The 21,561-nt window shown below is 39.5% G+C and overlaps 2 protein-coding genes across 2 annotated transcripts; one reads left to right on the forward strand and one right to left on the reverse strand.

Moving 5' to 3' along the window:
• Positions 1-2,202: 2,202 nt before the first annotated feature.
• Positions 2,203-6,938, forward strand: ctsla (cathepsin La). The gene is made up of 8 exons (XM_035658683.1): positions 2,203-2,316; positions 3,266-3,409; positions 3,506-3,628; positions 4,074-4,226; positions 5,283-5,507; positions 5,785-5,953; positions 6,059-6,176; positions 6,513-6,938. Exons 2-8 carry the CDS (start codon positions 3,278-3,280, stop codon positions 6,610-6,612), a joined length of 1,020 nt encoding a protein of 339 aa, XP_035514576.1. The 5' UTR covers positions 2,203-2,316; positions 3,266-3,277; the 3' UTR covers positions 6,613-6,938.
• Positions 6,939-8,831: 1,893 nt separating this feature from the next.
• Positions 8,832-20,967, reverse strand: fbp2 (fructose-1,6-bisphosphatase 2). Its single transcript, XM_035657841.1, has 7 exons — positions 20,713-20,967; positions 19,139-19,301; positions 18,072-18,164; positions 17,205-17,345; positions 16,098-16,235; positions 11,639-11,758; positions 8,832-10,029 (listed from the first exon to the last, which is right to left on the reverse strand). The coding sequence occupies exons 1-7, from the start codon at positions 20,883-20,885 to the stop codon at positions 9,844-9,846; spliced, it is 1,014 nt and encodes a 337-aa protein (XP_035513734.1). The 5' UTR covers positions 20,886-20,967; the 3' UTR covers positions 8,832-9,843.
• Positions 20,968-21,561: the final 594 nt, after the last annotated feature.

The following is a 21,561-nucleotide window of genomic DNA, read 5'->3' on the forward strand; positions in this document are numbered from 1 at the left end:
TACTACTTTTAGTCTGACAGTGGTATCAATTTTCTTATTTAATTATTGACTGGAAACCCAATCGTGCCCCAAATGTCAGCCCATTGCTTTAAATTTGAAACTTTGAGACAAAATGTTAAAAAAAAATGAACTGGGTCTACACGTGTGAACCACAAGAATAAAAATACTGGTAGTATTTTCAACCCTTGTGGTTCAGACAGTGTTGGAAGTACTGGAATGATTTACGTAAGTAAAAATACAGAACACTGTAGTGTATCACAGTAAATGTAATCTAATGTATAATGCAAAATAGCCCCTGCTATCATATTTTATTTATTAATCGTTGGTTTTGTGTATAAAATCTAAACCTGAAAAGTAGCTGAAACTATAGATAAATATTAAAAAATAATGTCCCCCAGAAATGTGAGGCAATGGGACTATAAAGTAGGTTTAAATATAAATATTCAAGTAGCCTACCCATAAACTTGTACTTGAGCAGAGTAGATGAGTAAATGTGCTTGGTTTACTGTCCACCGCTGGTGTCAGACTATCATCATCACAAATAAGCAGTGTTAGGAAGTTCAAAAACAAAAGGTTTTGTTCTAAATGCATAAACAACTGTGTCTGTTTACAGTCCTATCAATCACATGACCATCGACCCTGATTAACTCAGACTTTGTGCCAGCAGTTCCTGGAAGACCTGCTGCACATTCGTAACCTCCCACAGCTTTGATGATGAAAGCATTGACTGATAGTATCATACATCTAATATGCTTTATAGGGATCACTAATCAACCAAAAGCAAAACAATCTTCTCTTTTCACACTGTAGGAGCAGGTGTCATATTTTTGATGGCAGGCTCCATTTCAAGATAGGACCGTTTAGAAAATGTTGGGCCGAAGGTTTCACTCTCTCTGTTATCTCTTCTTCTACAGACAAGAAAACAAATATGCCCTCATGTCCCCTCGCATTCTTATAGTATAGTATTATAGTAAACCTGAAGAGGATTCCCCTGATAGGCTTCAATACCACCGCTGAATCAAAGAGCATTGAACATTTTGCAGGTTAACGTCAACTTTAAAGTGCTGCTGTTGGTTGAGAACTCCACGTAAACTCAGAGAAGCTTCCTATCACTTCCTATTACATTTTATTGTAGGTGCTCTGTAGTGCGCGCATGTACATATGTAAGATAAAAATACAATAAGTATCAGGTTGAACTCTGTATTGGTAGATACTCAATCGATCTGGAGCAAAAGATTCTCCACTTTTAGATCTCTTTGATTGTCCGACAAGAAATGTTAATTACAGTAATTTCATACAGAGGTCTCTGGCTTGTAGCCCCCCCCCCGACCACTTGTAACCCCTGGACCTGTGCCCAGTAGGCCTGCTCAGTAATCCAGCTATATCAGGCTCCTGCAGCCATGTATGTTTTTGTAACGTTTCAACACGACATTACAGTAAGCTGGTTACTGTAAATCCACTTATACATCACAATGTGTCTGAATGTTTGTTAAATGTTCAGTGGTGGACATTTTATATTCATATTGTGTGATGTTCAGTCTTAGTCCTATCTCTGCAGTACATTTAATGCTCTTTAATTTCTGCAGTAATAGCAATACATTAACTGTCCTAAACAAAAGACAATTAGAAACCTTAGTCATGCATCTATGTGGCCAAGAGGTTTCTTCAGGAGAAATCTAGCTGGGAATATCCGGTTCACTGATTACAGAAACCAGGTTTCTTTTTATACATGGCGTTAAAGAAATCGAATTACTGCAGAAACACTGTCCTGTTGCTTGTCTTGCACAGGCCCTGTGTCAAATCGGCAGTATGTCAGCGGCAATGAGACGTTTGACTCCCTCTACTGTTATCTCCACATTTCTAATATCATATAACCTGACAGTCTCACTGAGCACTTGGTTGTATAAGTATTTCCAGACAGTCTGAAGGCTGATTTGATCACTAAAGAAAGCTCTATCTTGTCTTTTAATCAGCTGAACAGCATTGTAAGTTACTATAGATATGTTAACAGAGTCCTCAACATGAAACAAGTTAAAACAAACAACCCCGAGTTATAAAATGTCTGTTTCTCCTCTTTGAGCTGCAACAATCCTTCAAGAAACACAATGTCCTCTTCCGGACACCATTCCAGAGGGAGGGAATCACGTGCTTCCATGATGACCTCACACATCGGGGGCGGGGCCTCTGTGCAATAAACAAGGAATGGACCAATCAGAGAGCGCGGTGGGGCGTCATTCAGCTGCCCGACGGGCCTTTATAAACTTTGTGTACCTCGACTCAGGAGTTATTTTCTCCTTCCTCGTCTCCAACAATACAGTAAGTCCTGAAATGTTTCATCTTACCTGCTTTATGAGAGAAAAACATCGAAACTTGACGCCTAAATTCAGGGTACAAAGCAACACTATTGATATATCTGTGCGTTTTCTTTGGGTTTTGTTTTTTAATAAACAACGTCCCAGCGTCCGTTTAAAAAAATGTATACTTAAGCTTATGTTTATTTTAAATTTATTTGTAGAGTCAAAAATTCCCATTTTTTTTATTGTTCCCTGCAATCCTTAGCCGTCTTGTTTGATTCGGCTGCCCTTGTCGTCGTCTAGCAGAAAGCAGCCATTGCCATTTTCTCTCTTTCCCTCGGCTTAAAGTCAGAAACATCATCCACCAGCAGTGGGTCCATTTAAAAACGCCGCTATCTGGCAGCTACAGGTTGACGTTTTGGTTTTAATTTCGGTTTCCTGGTTGTAGTTTCGATGTCCAGGCCGGTTTCTGGCTCTCCGCCGCCTCCACAGCAGATCCCGTGACTGCGAACAAGACACAAACAGGCTCGGGTTATTGTCGACTTTCTGCTCACCAAATTCCAGGAAAACAGCCACAAACAAACAATCGACACCTCCCGTTTCAAATCAGACAAAAATATATTATAATCATCAGGATGCTGTGCTGTTGTTTGTTTCGTGTGATCGGGAACTGACTGTACTGTCGGGAATGTGATTTACTGCTTTAATGCGGATCCCATTTTTTTGTATGAATCACGGGAGTCGACGAGCTGCGTTACCGGATATGGTTGCATGACAAATATCTCGATTGGGAAACATGTGAGAGGGAATTTCGATGGTAAACTTGCATGACTAAGCGTTTTTCCCAAAGGAGTGACTGTCCTTTGTAACGGCGTCTGTTTGCCCAGCCAGGACTGGAGGCCTGTCTATCAATGATTAACCTGCTTCCTCGGAAACCGAGTCCTAACTTGTTGTTTTCTGTTGTTTACCAGTAGGAAGCAACAATGCTGCCTCTAGCAGTGTTAGCAGTGTTCGCCGTGTGCCTGGCTTCAGCCCTGTCAGCCCCCAGCCTGGACGCGCAGCTGGACAACCACTGGGACCTGTGGAAGAGCTGGCACACAAAGAAGTATCATGAGGTGAGGTGTTGTTGTTTTTCTCTTTCCAGTAAGCTGTTCATGCTGCAGTTTTCTGTTTTTGAAGTCTGACTGGAGGTTGTGTTTGTGTTTCTGTAGAAGGAGGAGGGCTGGAGGAGAATGGTGTGGGAGAAGAACCTGAAGAAGGTCGAGCTGCACAACCTGGAGCACTCCATGGGCAAACACACCTACCGTCTGGGCATGAACCACTTTGGAGACATGGTGAGTCCACAATGATCCAGATCTCACTTGGAAACACACATCAGGGTTCTTTATAAAAGGCCTGGAAAGCAAAGAAAGCAAAGGAAAACAGATTTGATGGCTGGCAGAGTAGATAAGAGTGCACTAAGGTTTGGAAAAGGAACCTTCGACTGAAGGATGGATTAATCAAAAACTTGAATATACAAAGAACAGATTCTGGTTTGGGGCATGGACGTAAGAAAACCCAAACAAATGTTGAGATAACTGACAATAATTGCCGAAACATTCAGCTACTTTAGCACCGAATTGTAAATCTGTCTTAGATGAACTAATAACTAACCTCGGTCATAAACCACAGCTGCTCTCTGCCTTTCTTTTATCTCCAAGTCTCATTAGATGATCTGTCTGTGAAATGTTTTAATTCACATCGACAGTGTGATTTACTCACTCGGCTCTCTCTCCACAGACTCACGAGGAGTTCAGGCAGCTCATGAACGGCTACAAGCTCAAAGCAGCGAAGAAGTTCAGTGGGTCCTTGTTCATGGAGCCCAACTTCCTGGAGGCCCCACGTTCTGTGGACTGGAGGGATCACGGCTACGTCACTCCCGTTAAGGACCAGGTGACAAACATTTATTACCCCTCGGGGCTCCTCGACCTGGTGCATTATCAAGACGTGGTTAATTCCTGTAAGGAGGCGTACCATAAAATGTAAACCGGAGTTGGCAGTCACAGTGTAGGGAGAAGCTGTTGAAGACATTTCAGGACTGTTTCATAAACGTCTCTTAAGGACAGATCTGATGACTCATGGTAACTTACATGAGCACTTATAAATAACTATGTAACATTGATTCCAAAAACCACGTAAAACACACAAACAAGCCTCTGTTCTCCAGTCTTGTAGTATTTGAGTCTTTATTGTCAAGTGTTGTTACTGTCAGTGTAGTTGTTGTTGCAGTGACAGGCACTCTGCTGGTGTAAACACAGTTACCACAAGATCTTATTTTTAATGTTCGCATGTGCCAAAAGCATGAGCTAATATCAGCTGTCCAAGAAACTCTGTAAACACTATTACGTAATGTACAACTTGAACAGTTGCATCGCTAAAAATGTACTTATTTGAAGCAGCGAGGACACTTTGTCCACTGAAGTAAATGCTTGAGCAGAAAGATAAGATGGCTGCCTGCAGGTTGTTGTTGTTGTTATCTACTTGGTCCACACACACACAAACACTCCTCCCTGTGTGCACAGTTTGGTCTCTCCACCCATTGGCGTGCTATACATTAACACCCTGTAAGCTGAAACCGGTCTCGCAGCTGACTGTAAACCAGGACAGGGCAGAGCAAACGGTACACATTAGTTGAAAGTGCTGCAGTGCAACGTCCAATTTAATTCAATTAATCGATACCAGATTGTTACAGGCCGGATGCCTTTATACAAACAGAAAAACTATTAGTCTGTACAGAAGGGGATTGTATCAAATGTTTTTTGAGGCAATAGTTAAAAACGGTAGTAATGGAAACAAAATGGCCGACACCAGAAGAACCTGAGAAATTGTAAATCGTAAAATCATGAGAAAATTTAAAAAAAATAATTAAATAAATGGGATTTAACTCTTTCTTTTTTCACTGTCATCCAGTCTTAACACAACCATCAACCCCCCCCCTCTCTCTCGCAGGGTCAGTGTGGCTCTTGCTGGGCCTTCAGCACCACCGGAGCTCTGGAGGGTCAGCAGTTCAGGAAGACGGGCAAACTGGTGTCGCTGAGTGAGCAGAACCTGGTGGACTGCTCCAGGCCCGAGGGCAATGAGGGTTGCAACGGCGGTCTGATGGACCAGGCCTTCCAGTACGTGAAGGACAACCAGGGCCTGGACTCTGAGGACGCTTACCCTTACCTGGGAACAGTACGTATCTGACGGGAGGAGGGTAGTCAAGTAGACGCGTAGAAAATGGTTTTATACCGTTAAAAGAGGCTGTTTTACTTTTAAATGCCTTGTTAAATCCATCAATCTATCGAAGCTCCTCCGATAAACCAAACGTTACATGTTTAAACGGGATGAAAAAGCAGTCGCAGACATCTCTGAATAGCCGGCTGTTCACCTTTTATTGATCTTATTGATCTTATTGCTCCTTAAGGTCATTTCTACATCTCACACTCTTCTTCCTCTTGTGTTCCTTCAGGATGACCAGCCGTGTCACTACGACCCCAACTACAACTCTGCCAACGACACTGGATTCGTCGACATCCCCAGCGGCAAGGAGCACGCTCTGATGAAGGCAGTGGCCGCCGTGGGACCCGTCTCAGTCGCCATTGATGCCGGGCACGAATCCTTCCAGTTCTACCAGTCAGGTCAGTTCTGAACGTTGTGAAGAAACTGTTAAAGCTTCCTTTTTTTGCTAGTATCTGTTTTTAGGATGCCTAAACTGAGTGGGATTTTTTTTGTTTGTTTTTTAGGAATCTACTATGAGAAGGAATGCAGCAGCGAGGAGCTGGACCACGGCGTGCTGGTGGTCGGTTATGGCTTCGAGGGCCAGGATGTGGATGGCAAGAAATACTGGATTGTGAAGAACAGGTCAGTGTGAAATATTGAACTTAAATTTTGGAATTGGAGCATTTTACATTTTACAAACATACATTTACATACATTTTGGTTAATTTTACTTCCAGTCTGCGTTGACCTACAACTCCTGAAATTTATTGAACTTCTCAACCTAAAATGCAACAGGTTGCTCGATGTATACGATATTCATTATGGGGCTAACGGTACAGAGGAATGTTGTTACAGAAGTAATTCAACAAGCTCACGTCCCTTTGATTTTGAAAGTGCAAATTCTGTCAAGGAATCTAAATCAAATTTATATTATATTCCACTCATTCCCTGACCCTTTTGTTTGTTCTCTCTTTGCAGCTGGAGTGAAAAGTGGGGAGACAAAGGCTACATCTACATGGCCAAAGACAGAAAGAACCACTGTGGAATTGCGACAGCAGCCAGTTATCCTCTCGTCTAACGTTTGCACAGTTCCACTTTGTAGCACCATAGTGTTTTTTATTGCAATAGTTCGGCTGAAGACGAGGAATGAGGCTTCGGTCAGTGCGACACATTGACAGGAGATTCTGTGATGTTTGAGAAGAAACACTGTTGTTTTTAGGGAAATGGCGCCATTTTGTTCTGGCTGGTTTTATGCCACTTTATGAAAAGATTTTAGTTTTAGTGTGTTTTTCTTTGTAAATATATGTATGCTACTTGGTAAGTGATATGTTAACACTTGCTTCGGTCATTGTAAATGATTTTTTTTCTACTTTTACTGTGATCAATTAAAGTTGTGAAACACTAGTTTGATGTTTGGAGTATTTTTGATCATTTCTCAAATAATATCTGCTCTGTGAATACCACGTACCTTGAAAACATCAACTGCACATGAGCAGCTTTACGTTCAGCTTCATTACCGTGTATTTTTCAGACATTCCAATGGGTGTAACTGAAGTAGAAGGACTCTCATATATAGTGTGTGTGTGTATATAGATATAGAGATGATATAGATAGATCTATATATATATCTCAACATTTCAGTTTCTGGAAAATTTCAAGATCAACAAATGTGGAGCTGCACACATTTCACATTGACAATGTACATAAAACGCCATAGTGCAGCCATTGTATTTCTGTTTCTCTTAAAATAAACAACCATAGGACTATATTTAATGTAAAGAATGGAAAATAAATAAAATGTCTTGCATCATATGGCAAAGCACTGTTATGATAGCTATCGATGGTGCTTAACAACCATTAAGTAATCAGTCATCTCTATTGATCTTGTTGCTAACTGCTACAGACTCACTCTTATAACAGCACTACCAGAAGGGTGTTTGTTTTCATTGATCCATTTAGTGATCAGTGTCACTGTATAATATTTGCTGTTACAGATAAATAGAATTGATCACACAATCATTGGTTTTTAAGAATGTATGTTTTAATCTTGTGACTGAACCAAACATTTCATGTTTAATTGTGCTGTTCAGAGCACTAAATGAGGTGTCAGCTGTATTCTGTTGGTAATCACACATGCTAGTTTGAAATATATAGAGCAAAGACTGAGTCATATGATCGCATGTAAAAGCAGCTGTGCTCCCTAACGTCTGGTACTGGGCTCTTATAGGATTATTGATTCTTTAACAATGGTGGTGATTCATAAGCAAACGTCACTTTACACGAGTCCTGATGGTATTAGGTGTTTGTGGAAATCAGAAAATGGTGAAACAAAAGGATTATATGAACGTTAGGATGTCTGTCTATCTATCTCTTTTACTTCTGCAACTTTAAGTATTTTTCAATGCTGGTAACGCAGCACTTTTATACTGCAGTATCTGTTATACTTCACCTCAGAGTTCACTCCATTCTGATATGCAGAGCAAACTGAGCAGCTGGAGGAATGTGGTGTTGTTGTTGTTGTTGTTGTGCAACCTAAGAAAAGGGACAGGAGCCAAAGGGAGAGAGAGTGATTAAAGGGTCAGTTCACCTAATCGCAACAAAAACCTAAACATATTCTCTCACTTACCCCGGGTGGTGTCCAGCCATGCAAATAGTTCAGGTTTTATGTTCCAACATTTTGAGATATCTGCCTTTGAAATCTCTGCCACTGCTCCACAACAATGGAGGTGAATGGAATTTCATTTGTCGTGTTCACAGCAGTGAAAAAACATGTTCACAGAAAAAGTTTCCTGGTTAAAGTCCTGTATAGCTACCATTAAGGACAGTGTCTCAGTCTTTGTTTTCTCTGTGAATATTTTGGGGTTTTAACAACTTTAATATTCAGCACATGGTGTAAATCTTACAGTCCGATTCCAGAAGTTTTAGATTTAACTTATTTAAACTTAAAACAAAACATTTATAAGTTATAATATATTAATATTAATATATTTCCCCACCAAATTGGGCAAATTTTGTCATGGCATTTCATTAAATTAACAGACAGTACAATTGTACAGGAAACTAAATAAATAAATAAACGAGGGTCTGTCGAGGGTACTTGGATTCATTTAGTTTTATTTTTTACTTATTGTGTATTTTATTTATGTCATTAATTTCTAAATGTATTTATTTATCAGTATTTGTGTCTGAGTACCCATTGCACAAACACTGACACAAAAGAAGGATGTAAACCAGAGACAATGAAAAGAAACAAGGAAACTAAAGAAGATGGGAAACAAGGAAAGAAAGAAGGAAAGATGGAATGACAGTTTCCTTTACTTTCTACCAAAATAAACAGATTTGATCTGATCTGAGCTACGGATAATTTGGCCAACAGAGGAAATCCTACATGGCAATAAACCTAATCCTCTTGTGGCACCATATAAATAGAAATAACTATTGATCCAATAACAGCAGTTCATTATTCATTCATTAACACTCTTTTTTTCCAACATTTCCTCAAGAGCCAGACAGAGTTTCATGTAGAGATGCTTTGATTGTAATTTGTCACAAAAAACTTGTTAGATTCACAATCAGGATATATTGAATATATAACTATTTCCACTGGTTCTTAAAAAGATTGAATAATATATGAAAATATGTAGATTAAATTCAGTTTATTTTTATTGTGCATTGGCTGAGAAACTGCAGGTAAAAGAGTAACAACCTTTATCAGCAGCTCGAAATGAGAATCTCAGTGCAGCTCTTCCCAGAGTCAGTAAGATTCAAAAATACATCATTAGTGAATAAGAAACAGATTCTTCCTCTTTCTTGTTATGGTAAATATTTATATAGGACATATTGTGCAAACCAAGAATAAATGCTGTGATTCAGGTCATTTAGAAACATTTAGCTGTGTTAATAAATCGTTATCATGTTGCTGTAACTTGAATTTTTAATTTAGAGGTACATGAAATTTTGTTCTAAAAGATGTGCGAGGACAAGCTGAACTCCATGTTATCCGTGTTATGATATTAAAATGTATGCCCAATTATAATAATGATATAATAATGGAAAAATAATCTGGTTTTGATTGAATTATTTAAATGAGGAATTAATTTTATATTAAGTTTACTTAGTGATTTATGACCAAAAGATTTGACAACTCATACATTTACAGAAAAATGACAAAATATCTTCTGATCTCAGGAACACACGCATTGACATCCAAAAATAACTTTCTTGGCGTTTTTTCTCCGTCTGTCCTTTCTGCCTCTCTTTCATAGAAATAACAGAAATAATCCTAATCCTAAAATAAACTGTCGCAGCTTTACTGGTACTTCTTGACGAAGGACAGGTACTCGTTGACGTCATCAGGGGAGCCGACCACAAAGGGCACCCGCTGGTGGAGCGCTTCAGGCTGAACGTCCAGTATCCTCTGAGTGCCGGTGGTGGCGAGGCCTCCCGCCTGCTCGATGAGGAAAGCAATGGGGTTGCACTCGTACAACAACCGCAGCTTTGGAGAGAGGATTTAAAGAAAAACACTGTTAAGTGTATTTTAAATACGCTTTTTTCACACAGTATTTTTATGGAAGAAAAGATTTCCTCTTTAATGAACACAAAGAATACATTTGTACTGATTTTGTCTGAATCATTAGATGTTATCCAACTGTTAAAAAAAAAGCTGTTTTGAAGTAGCATATCCTGCTATCAGGTGCCATATCTATACAATGTGAAAACATTTATAGATTCTGAGACCTGCTCGTGGTTGCCATTTGCTCATTCGATTTACTAAAAATATTGTCTGAAGTTAGCCGGTTTGAACAGTTTCAGTTCCCAGTACTCACTGAATGACATCTATGTGAAAACCGGCCTGAATTTGGTGCTTTGGTTTGCTGTGTTACATGTAACATGTGATAGGTACACATTGAAACACTCATTTAAAATGAACAGTGGGTTATGACTCTGTTTACGCCTATATTTGAACTTTTTCCAGCTTTGGTTTTACCATTTACAACCCTAATCCCTTATTAATGCTTCAATTGTGTTTTTTGTTCTTATTCTTATTCTATCTTATTTTATGCAATTTGTAAAGCACTTTGAACTCCCACTGTACTTAAATGTGCTAAATAAATAACCTGCCTTGCCTACATTTAGTATGTAATACATAAAGTTAATAGTCAGTAATTAGGATCTGGGTCATTATGAGACAAACTATGCTGTAATGTTTTCAGGATCATTAAGGTCAAAGACACCATCAAAAGCTGATCCACTTCACTTAATCACACGCCGTTATTAAAGTCAAAATTATAATGTTATTTTAATGTTTTGTTTTGTAATGTGAGCACATTAATAATAAAATACAGTTAGAGATGTAAATAATGACACTATGTCCTGGGTAAACGGGTGAGAGGTTGTCATTTATCTTTATGACTAGCCTCGACGGTCTCTGAGCTTTATTTATCACAGGACGAGAAAAACACCTCCAGCCTCAGGTTACAGTAAGAGCCACTGTACTGTTTGTCAATGAGGGCCTGAATCTGTGAGGTACCTAGAACCAGTGCCCTGTGCTGTGGAGGTTCAGAATCAGCGGCAGACTGGAAATATGGGCGTGAAGTTTGTACTAGTTTTGAGTCAGAGTCAGATCATCTCACAGTTGGGCTGATCATGCAACACGGAAAAGACAAAAAGCTACAATAGTGTAGCTCTGCTATAACTGTCTCACCAGTTTGGGTCACTGGTTTAACTTCCTGGTGTCTTAGTAAGATTTTGGTACAAAACTTTTGGGGTTCAAGGCTCACCACTGGTACAGTTTTTATGGTGAATATCTGTTTGTTTCTGATTCAGTTTTACTCCCATGGTGGAATTATATCATTAAATAATTTCAAGCCAACTCTATGAATTCATTTCTACACACTTTGTCCCCTAAAAAACACATTTTCTATTTCAAAATATTGCCTTGTTTTTCACCATGATTTAATAGGAACTATATAGTTTAGTTTTTTGTAGGCCACTCTGAGGCAAACATTTAGAGCCAGTACATCCCTGTTAATAACTGGCATTGTTTAAGAGGCTTATGAGGAAATCCCAAACTCTGATGACTTGAGGTTAGGGTCAATGTGTACCTTTCCTTTGGGGCTCTTCTCGTTGGCGGGGTACATGAAGATCCCTCCGTAGGCGATGGTGCGGTGAATATCTGAGACCATAGAGCCCACATAACGCGCTCCGTAGGGGGCGCTGCCATCCTGCAGAAAACAAAGGTACATTTTAAATATTAGCGCATGACTGTAGCAAGAGTCTAGTCTGTGTCTCTGCTTAATATAACTTTTATGTATTATAGGTGATATTCCTTTCAGTATGTCCCTCTACTGGCTTGAACGTTAGTAGTTTTCTCGTTCATAGCGAAGAGCAGCTGTGGTTCATGTGATTGGATTCCAGTGATAAAGCATTACCCACAGAATATGCCTGTATAAAATTTTTTACGCCTAAATTAAAAACCTCACTATATGTGTTGGAGTAGTGAAGATCCACTCAAAGCCTTTCTGTGAACTCAGTGTTTCCTTCTCAAGTTACTGTGATAATTGATTATTTAAAGGCTGCTGTCTACAACACTTTTTATAGATACACATGACTGCAGGTTATCTCTATTCTCTGGAGCTCACCAGACAAACACTTGTAAACAACAAAGTTGTTTTGTGTTTTGACCGATTAACTTGATAACATGCTCTCCAATTTCCTTCGAAATGCCCATGAAAACAGTCGACGCCACACAATACAGTCACTTGTATGAACATGTCTCTTGTTTCGACCACTTAGATAACCTGCATCAGTCGGCTTTAAAGGTCCAGTGTGTAGGATTTAGTGGCATCTAGCTGTGAAGCTGCAGATTGCAACCAACTGAATACCTCGCGCGTCACTATCTGACGACCTCGGATTGAGAACTGGTTGTAGCATGTAGGAGAAAATACACTGGCCATTAACAAAAACCATAAGCTATATCTAGAGCCAGTGTTTGGTTTGTCCGTTTTGGGCTACTGTAGAAACATGGCGGTTCATCATGGCGGCCTCCGTGGAAGAGGATCCACTTCTTCTGCAGATAAAAACGGTAATGAAAACATAATGATTCTTATTTTCAGGTGATTATACACTAATGAAAACATTACACATGGTCTACACCAGTTTGGTCACAAACACTGGACATGGACACTGAGGTTTTACTGACATTACTGACTATTTCAGCCTGACAGGTTGAAATGAACCTGTACCTTTTATGGGAACTGTTTGGTAAAAACAATGTTAACTTTAAACAAGTGTTTTACAAGAAAGAATTACCATTCTACATGTAAAAGGCAAGGCTGGAGATTCGCTTACCCGGCTCTTTCTCTGTTGACAAAGACAAACTGAATTATTTGCTCACTGATAGAGAACTAAATGATCAATAACATTCTTTTTTGAGGGATCAGTTACAAAGCAGTTTTGTAAAGTGAGACAGGACATAAAATATGGCTTTGGTATGAGAGAAAACTGGTTTGGTTACATGCATTCTGTGCATTGTTATTATATAGTTACACCACTGTTTGATTATAAAGGGTGATGTATAAAAAGGTCAGGCGGCTGAAAGTTGCAGCTTCAGCAGATCTGCATTTGTTCAGAGATCATGAGCCGTTCTGACCTGCTGCTGAGAAAAAAAAAAAAAAACAACAGACGGGTCAAAGTCCATGTGCAGCAGCTGGAACATACATTAAAGAAGGGACTCACTGCATTGCACACAACTCATTACACTCTCCTACAAAGACAGGCTGTTTCAAGTGGACTTTCAGAATGCGAATCGTTCAGTGTTTGATCAGTTTTATTTGTGGAAAGTGGATCTATTTCCACCAAGTTTAATGCACCAAAGTCAAAGTGAGCAAAGTGCACCAAAACAGCAGTCAGTGTGAAGTAGAACGTGAGTGGAGACTGACGGGAGCTTCGTGTTCAGACCGGCACAACGTGATACAGAGTCATGTGCTTGCTGAGTCACATCCCAGTCATCCTGAGTGTGTGTGTGTGTAAGTGTGTATACATAGTATTTCCCAAAAAACATACCCACCCCAAACTATGCAACACTCACAAACACAAAAAGCACATCCAGCTGGCAACAGTTGAGACAACATGAAAGTTCCTTAAATAATTGAAGTGAAAATGAAAAAGAAAGAGTAGAGGAAGTAGCAAAAGAGCATGGGAACATTGTTGAGGGAAAAATGTGCATAGAAATTAACGTCAGCCAGAGTGCACTGATCAGGTGGTGTTAACCTGACTTTGCAAGCAGGTGTTTGCAACCTAGTGTGAGTGTGAACTAAATGTCAGTATTATACATCTAGTGTTAAAATCATCTGCTTCTGCTTCTTACATTTGGTTCATCATTTTACTTTTTTTAAAATGAAAATCCAACCCAGAATGACACATTATCTTATTTTACATTAATGTTGTATCCATGGCGGATGGTTTAGGAAGTTATCAAAAGATTTGTGGACTAATCAGATCCGATTTCCCAGACTTAACCTTGAAAATCGTTCAGGATTTACAACCTGTGATAGCGAGTTGCCAACAGCAGAATTTTGTTTCAGCAGGCGACAAGTTGGAAGTCCCTGTTTTTAAGCACACCTGGTTTAGAAAAGAGAAGAGAGGATTGATTCTAATGTTGAGGTGTTTCACAAGGAGAAAGGTCACCACCTTTAAAGTAGTTTTAAACTTCATTAAGGGTCTTTCCAGCAACTTCTGCATTTTTAAGTTCAACCTCGTGCAACAGGTGTTTGCTGTTTCATAATACAACGTGCGTACGACAGTGAGTAACACTGGTCACTGCTGCATTGTGCTAGGTCATGATGGTTATGTGTGACATGATGATGAGTGTTCAACAAGTGTTTAACTGGTAGAAGATGTGTGTCGACACTTACAAAATGTACTTTTAGGAAAGGTGACTCATTGATAACCGCACGAAAACTTTGTAAAAAAAATACTGAACCACTAAATTAACTAATAATATAAAAATAACCTGAATGCTTGTATTTTATTCTAGCATTAAATTAATACCTATAAAAGAATAAAAGGCAAAGCAAGTTTATTTGTATAGAACCTTTCAAAAACAAGGCAATGCAAAGTTCTTTACATAAGACAAACACATGACAAAATAAAAAGACACAGTTAAATAGGATCAAGCTTTCTTTTGTACCAGATATGTGGTGCATAAAAACTGAATGCTGCTTCTCCAGCACTACCGCAACCAAAATCAGCAAGCGCAGCTTCAACATATAAACACATATAAACAGCAATCTGTTATAATGACAAGCGGAGGCTGTGTATTTTGTCATAGTTTGGTGGAAGTGCTTGAAACATACTCAGACAGACAGACAGAGAAACAGGATCAAATAAAGTATTACAGATTTTTGAGATGGACAGACATTTAAGCTGATATTTCATTAAAGTGCAATTTATCAGTGAACACATTCCTGATGAAAAGGATGCCGATGACCAAACTAACTTTGCACTCATGTTTGTGACCATGATGGAGAAGTGCTGAGTGTGCATGTGTGTGAAGATCAGAGTTTCCAAATGAGACGCTGCAGTTTCCTGAGGAACACGATGTTTCCTGCACTGTGTCACCATACTGCAGCTCAGCTGACCGAGCTACCGCCCTTCATCCTGTCTGACCCAAGTGTCATGCTCCACTGACTGTTAATCACATGTCTGGGTTAGGATGGTTACTCTTTGCCCACTCTACCTGCGGTACCTGGATGCATGAAGCATCTTTACTTCTACTTTTAAAACTAAAATGTTATCTTGCATTTCCTTATATTGGTTTGTTTAATAAAGCTATATGACATATTTAAACTGTCTTTGTTAGCTAGTGCGCTCTGCTATCATAACTTTCTGCCATTTTATTTGAACATGTAATTGTAAAGAGCAAAAATGACCACTAAAACAACTGCAAACTGCTAATAATTAGTAATTGATCTTGCTTTCACTGAGTCTGTTTGAGCTGCAGCGAACCATACCACCAGCCAACAAGGGCAAATTATTTAACATCACTATTTACTTTCACAATAAAATGAAAGGAGGAGAGAGTGAAGGAGGCCAATTCCTACCCTAAAAAGGCTAAAAAGGCTGAAAAGGCCAGTTGTTTAGAGGGAAAGTAAAAAAAATATATTTTCTGCAGTTGAGAAACATTAAAAGAAGTCCAATCTGCTGATACCCTTTGAAACAAACAGCTTTTTTTTGTTCTGCAAGCCAAAAGTCCTCATGTAAACTCATTCTACCGGATCAAACGCTTGGTCAGGATTCACATGATGAGTGCAAGAGGCTGCTGGTGTTTGAAATCCAGCCTCAGGACTGAGCATGAGTGTCGCTGTGTGTCAGCAAAATAGATGCTCTGAGAGGAGATGAGGCTCATTTCTATTGTACAGCTTTGGTTAAAGATATCAGATTCAAAACCACAAACACAAAGTAGAACTGATCAATGTCAAAACTCAAGTTAAAGTGGGAATTTTGTATGTTTGTGTTTGTGGTACTTTCTATATGGTGTTAAATTTTGTAATACGCTCTCACCTCTGGGTACTTCTTGTGCTTGAGGTACTCGTTGATGGAGGGGTGGAAGTACTTGGCGTAGCCCTCGTTTAAACTGTAGATCTTCCCCTTCTGCTTAATCTTCACGTTCCTCTCAGTCAGGATGAACTCACCGATGGCCTGAGGAACACCAATGTACATTGTGTTCATTTTACTGTGTAAGAGGAGACCTCTCTGGATTCGGATACTGAGGCATCAAATCTTACTCTGATGTTTCCAGGGAAAGAAAATGTGCTGTATTTTGCTGTCCATTAAAAAATGAAGTGTGTAAAGATAGATGTTCTGTATTGTAACATAGGTCTTGTGGTTTGTGAATTGTATGCTTGGAAACAGTAAAACACAGGTTTCTGGATGCAAAATAACAACAACATTACTATGGTGAACCTTTTCCTCCTATAACAACTAAAGCTGCTTTTCCAAAGACAAGTTCCCAATGATCGGCTGTTGCCTCTGAGCAAAAGAAAAAATGTTTCCTTGTAGATTTCTATTTGCTGGTAAATCTTAATCTGGAATAAGATGAACAATATGATATGGGTAAGTGTGGAAGGTGATACAAGGGTTTTACTGACTGAATGATCACGAAAAGATGACTAAAAAGTGATTAAATATTATGTGAAAATGAAAAAAGATGAGCTATGACCTCCATTCAGGGATACTGAAAATGGAAACAACCATCAATACATACAAATATGGCTGATATCCTTAAACCAGTCTTGAATGTATGCACCTTTTTTTTCCCTTGAAGACCTTTATACTACATCATATGAGTTATACTTTATACAAGGATAGTTAAAGTGGCACACTTTCTGCCACATAAAAAGGGATTTATGTGTTTACAGTCCCTGCATCCCTGGTTGCTCTGGGTAGACGGGCAGCATGGAGGAATGATTGACAGTATAATAAGTGTTTTCTCAAATAAAAGCAGCTATATAGAGCAATAAAAGCATATAACAGTAAACAGTGAGAATAATGAAAGAAGACAGCAGTGGATATTTGAGGGTACCTCACTTTCTCTCATTTCAACCATCACAGAGCACTACTGACCCGCAGGTCTCCACCGAAAACAGGGAGGGAGTATGAAATACTCACAGGGTCCAACATGAAGAAGTTGAGGCCAGCGCCGGTGCTGAGGGCCACCAGGGTGGCACTGCCGTACAGAGTGTAGCCTGCACACACAATGTTGTTTCCTTGCTGCAGGGCATCTTTGTCAGTGGGCTCCCCGTCTGTTACCTGAACCACCCAGGGGGAAATAAACCAACAAAGAAGTAAACATCAACAGTGGAATCATTCAGTTTCTCAGTTGCCACTAACCTAGGAGTGTTTGTTTCAAGGATTGTATTAAAACAGCAAAAACTGTTCAATCAACAACTATAATGAGGGTGCTAAATACAAAACATTCTGTGAGTTATGATATAAATATACAGTTTGAACCTGTCTGAGAAAGTCACATTCATAAACCAGACTGCAATTCTGCAAAGGACTCCCTGTGGCTGCAGTGTAGGAGCAGAAAACTGGATTAGCTGGACAGCAGGGCCCACTTGTGTCTGCAGAGCGTTACTGCATGTTCAGCTGTGTATTTAAATATCCTGATGTATCGTCACCATAAAACTATTCACACTCACTCACATACTCATGTTTCATAAAATGTGATGAATATCATAATTATTGGAAAAAAGCTTATAAGCTTATCTACATATTTGTGTTATGTAAAGAGAGTTTTGCTGCAGGGATTTTGCATCCTCTCCTAGTACATTACATGCTTTATCTGATCTGATTTACTCTATCTGGAACGCCTCATGAACTTTAAGTCCATGTTACATAATTTAAAAAATAGGGCATTCTTCTGATTCTTCTTTTTTACTTAACAACAGTAAATATGAACCCTTTGTGATATGAGAATTTTCTTTTCAGTGCCTGCATGCTTTGTGTATCTTCTCAGAGGTCAGTCAGACTCACCCGTTTGTAGATGGCAAATATGGTGCCGATAGAAGCCAAACAGTCGATGTTACTGGAGCCATCCAGAGGGTCAAAACAGACCACGTACTTTCCCTGGGACGAAATAAAATCAGGCCAAGAAGTTATGAAGAATTAGGGAAAACACTTCTATTAAATTGAAATCAGAATTTTGTCCCATTGCAGTAAGGTAACTGCAACGGGAGAATAACAGTAAGGTTTTGATTTACTACTACTGATCTTTTATTTCTGTGACCTGCACATCACTAATGGCCTCTGCCCAGGGGCCACAGATGAAAATGAGCTTTTAGCTATATATGGCACTTTACATGTATTGAACATTGTCCCTGATAAATAAACAATGAATAACCAAATAAACATTTATTCCATGCCCTTTTTTAAATGACATATAATGATCACTGCCAGGCTCAACATAGGGATAACGGAGTCACAAGAAGACCTAATCAGCATTGAGTTGTTAGTTGTTGATATTAATTTTGATACTATACTTTAATATTAATTTACTAAGACCCTTTGTTAGTCACCTCTGAATAATGTATGGGTTGTTTAATTCAGCAGCAGCCAATATGCAATATTTATTTAAAAGATATAAGAGGACTCTGTGGTCACACATCAGCACAGCACTCCCTGTTTAACTTATTTTTACTGCATTCAATTCAATTCAATTTGTTCACTGTTGTGGGTCCACCTACAGGCTACCATGCAGAGCTTTGTAAGTTGCATCTTGTAAACTCCCACTTTGGTGGCACCAAGTGGAAACAAGATGTAACTGTTTCAACTTCTGAAAGTCTGAAGGACTTCTTTACCCGAGGATCATCTGGAACATTTTCCTCTTCTCAGATGTGCCAAACTTTCTCACTTTAGCACTCACTGATATTAGTTAATATATGTGTGTGGAGAATGTTTCCCTGCTCCTTCTCATTGACTCAACTTGTGAATTATAGGACAGGTGTATTCCTACACAACAGTCTGCCTAATGCAACTTCAAACATGAAAATCTCCTAGTATCCATCATCATCCAGTGTTATCGTATCGTGTTCCCCTCTCACCCTCTTATCTTTGGGAGTGATGATGAGCTCCTTGTTCTCCTCAGACACCATGCAGCAGGTGCTGTAGGAGGCCTGCAGCATGTTGATGACCAGGTCGTTAGACAGCACGTCCAGCTTCTTCACATCGTCCCCTGTCACGTTCACTGAGCCTGCCAAGCCCTGCCTGTGCGGACCAATCAGCAGCAAAGCTTCAGTCTCACACACATAGAACTTGACTGAGAGGCAACATGTTAGCATGTCAGCTACTTGTAGGAGCTAGAAGAGCTGGTGGAAACAAAACTCTCATCATGACAACAAAGACAAAATGGATCATGATCAACTTTTTTTTCCTTTTAGTTAAATCAAAAAGGCCAGTGTAGCAGTCAAATGTAAAATATGGATTTAGCCAGCTTGTGTGCATTAATTATCTTCATTTGGTTTCAAACAATGTTGATTTGTTTTTGGTTACGTAACTTCAATGTGTGTGAATAATGATTCATTCTTCTTGAGTTGGCACTGTTTCAGTAATTATCCTTCATATGGAATATTTTCTAGGCAACACTTAAACGTAACATGTAAAATCCCCCTATTTAGCATTTATAGGAAGTATACAAGCATTTAATAAACAGCTCATAACAGTATAATATAGTTGTAAGCAGACATAAGTGTTTATTAAACCATTTGTCAACAACTAACTCTTCCTGTGGGCACCTATCACAGGAGGTTGCTGTATAACCAGAATAGTTAAAATATTAATTTATACTTGACTTAAGTTTGATGGTACTTAATGGTCTATAGGGGCTGGTGCCTTTAAGGGCTGAGCATTTACACTCAGGCTGTGTATCCCTCTCAACAAGCTCCAAAACTCAGGCTAAGATTAGAGACAGGGACGTGTTCAGATGTAAAGATTTGTATGCAGCCTAAAGGGCAGACTGGCCTCACGACCACAGCCAGAAATTGATCCTTTTAATGAATTCACATAACCCTGCAGAACACCGGCTTCTCTCCAAGGTCAATTCCTGTCATAAATAACTTGTTATTGTGTCACTTTTCAACAAATAAAAAAGGTTGTGCAATCACAATTTTATCATTTTATCTCTTGCTTGACAAAGCTGCACAGTCTTCTATCACTTCCAGATTAGAGTGTTGAAATGCAGCTAAAATTAAACAAAGCTCACTGTCTTTCTTACAATAAAGCAGCACTAAACAATCAATCATATCAGCACTACTGTGTCTCTCCACTGCTTCTATGGTTGAGTGTTGAAATCAGACAACTTTTAAATCCTCCAGTAGGAACACAGCCTCCCCACGAGTCACTCTTGGCTAAATCTACTGTTGGAGTGAAGCGAAATGTCAAACGGCCAGCTAGAATTCCTGAACCTGCTGTTCTGCAGCTGACCTTGACCTCTGACCTCTCCGTGGAGGGATGCAAACAACACACGTCTTACAAAGTACAATAAGATATCATAACAATATTATTTCTTATAAAAGATCCGATCTGCACATCAGTCTTTGTTTATTCATACACACTATGATAATGTTATGGTGCATATCAATGGTTGACAATAAGCCTACTGCAGTACCTCAGTACTTACAGGTGTGCAAGGCCTGCCTTGCGTACAGCAGAGGAAATGGCTTTGATGGCGGTCAGAATGGCGTTAATGAGCTGGGTCAGCTCACCGGTCGCCCCCTTAGCCTGGCGGCCGGTCTCGATGACGAACCGGGTCAAGGTCCATACGTCCGTGTCAAATGCTGACTGGTCCGACATGGTGGGTTCTGGTCGTTCTGTCCCTCCTGGTGGGCAGCAGATCGGGCCGACGACGGCGAGAAAGTGAGGAACCTCATTACCAGCCAAGTCCTTTTCATACCCAGAGCCATGAAGGCAAGCCAGGGGATCTATTTGTGTGTGCAGTCGAGTGGAAGGAGAGTGGGTGGGTGGGTGTGTGTGTGTGTGTGTGTGTGTGTGTATTTGGAGATGGGAGAGGGGGTGTCCGGTGGCAGCTGTAGAGATTGGCACAGTTTAATCCTGCACAAGACAAGCACCGTTCGTTTAGTCAAAGGCCTTGCAACATGTAACATAACACTTGTGTAACATGAGAGCTATGAAGTAAATTCTCGGTATTTTAACCACATTTCTTTGCACATAAACCTGAGCCTGTGACAATAGAGGAACACATTTCTATATATCCAAGTTCATTTGGTTACTAATGCTAAGGCACCATGCTGGAATTATTTATAACATAACACAATTTTGCTTTAAATGAACTCAGCAAGCATGTACATAATATCATGTAATCTATTTGTTCCATATGCTTAATTTAACCTACTAACTAAAAACAACTTCTATCATTTAGGTGTTTTAATTCAGTATTTTATGTTTCTGAGCTACAACACACTTTGGTTAAAGAGTGAAGAAGAAAGATGTGAATTTAAAATTATTAGAG

Source organism: Morone saxatilis, unplaced genomic scaffold (genome assembly GCF_004916995.1).
Source record: "Morone saxatilis isolate NCDOM2014 unplaced genomic scaffold, NCSU_SB_2.0 Contig16, whole genome shotgun sequence".
Taxonomy (NCBI): domain Eukaryota; kingdom Metazoa; phylum Chordata; class Actinopteri; family Moronidae; genus Morone; species Morone saxatilis.

Bases quoted from the DNA above. Each gene is read 5' to 3' on its own strand.
- ctsla (XM_035658683.1), top strand. From the start codon at position 3,278: ATGCTGCCTCTAGCAGTGTTAGCAGTGTTCGCCGTGTGCCTGGCTTCA. The intron at 3,629-4,073 runs GTGAGTCCACAA...CTCTCTCCACAG, and splicing joins TGAACCACTTTGGAGACATG to ACTCACGAGGAGTTCAGGCA. The intron at 5,954-6,058 runs GTCAGTTCTGAA...TTTGTTTTTTAG, and splicing joins CTTCCAGTTCTACCAGTCAG to GAATCTACTATGAGAAGGAA.
- fbp2 (XM_035657841.1), bottom strand. From the start codon at position 20,885: ATGTCGGACCAGTCAGCATTTGACACGGACGTATGGACCTTGACCCGG. The intron at 16,236-17,204 runs GTGAGTATTTCA...GGTGTTCCTCAG, and splicing joins ACTTCTTCATGTTGGACCCT to GCCATCGGTGAGTTCATCCT. The intron at 10,030-11,638 runs GTACACATTGAC...CTCTCTCCAAAG, and splicing joins AGAAGAGCCCCAAAGGAAAG to CTGCGGTTGTTGTACGAGTG.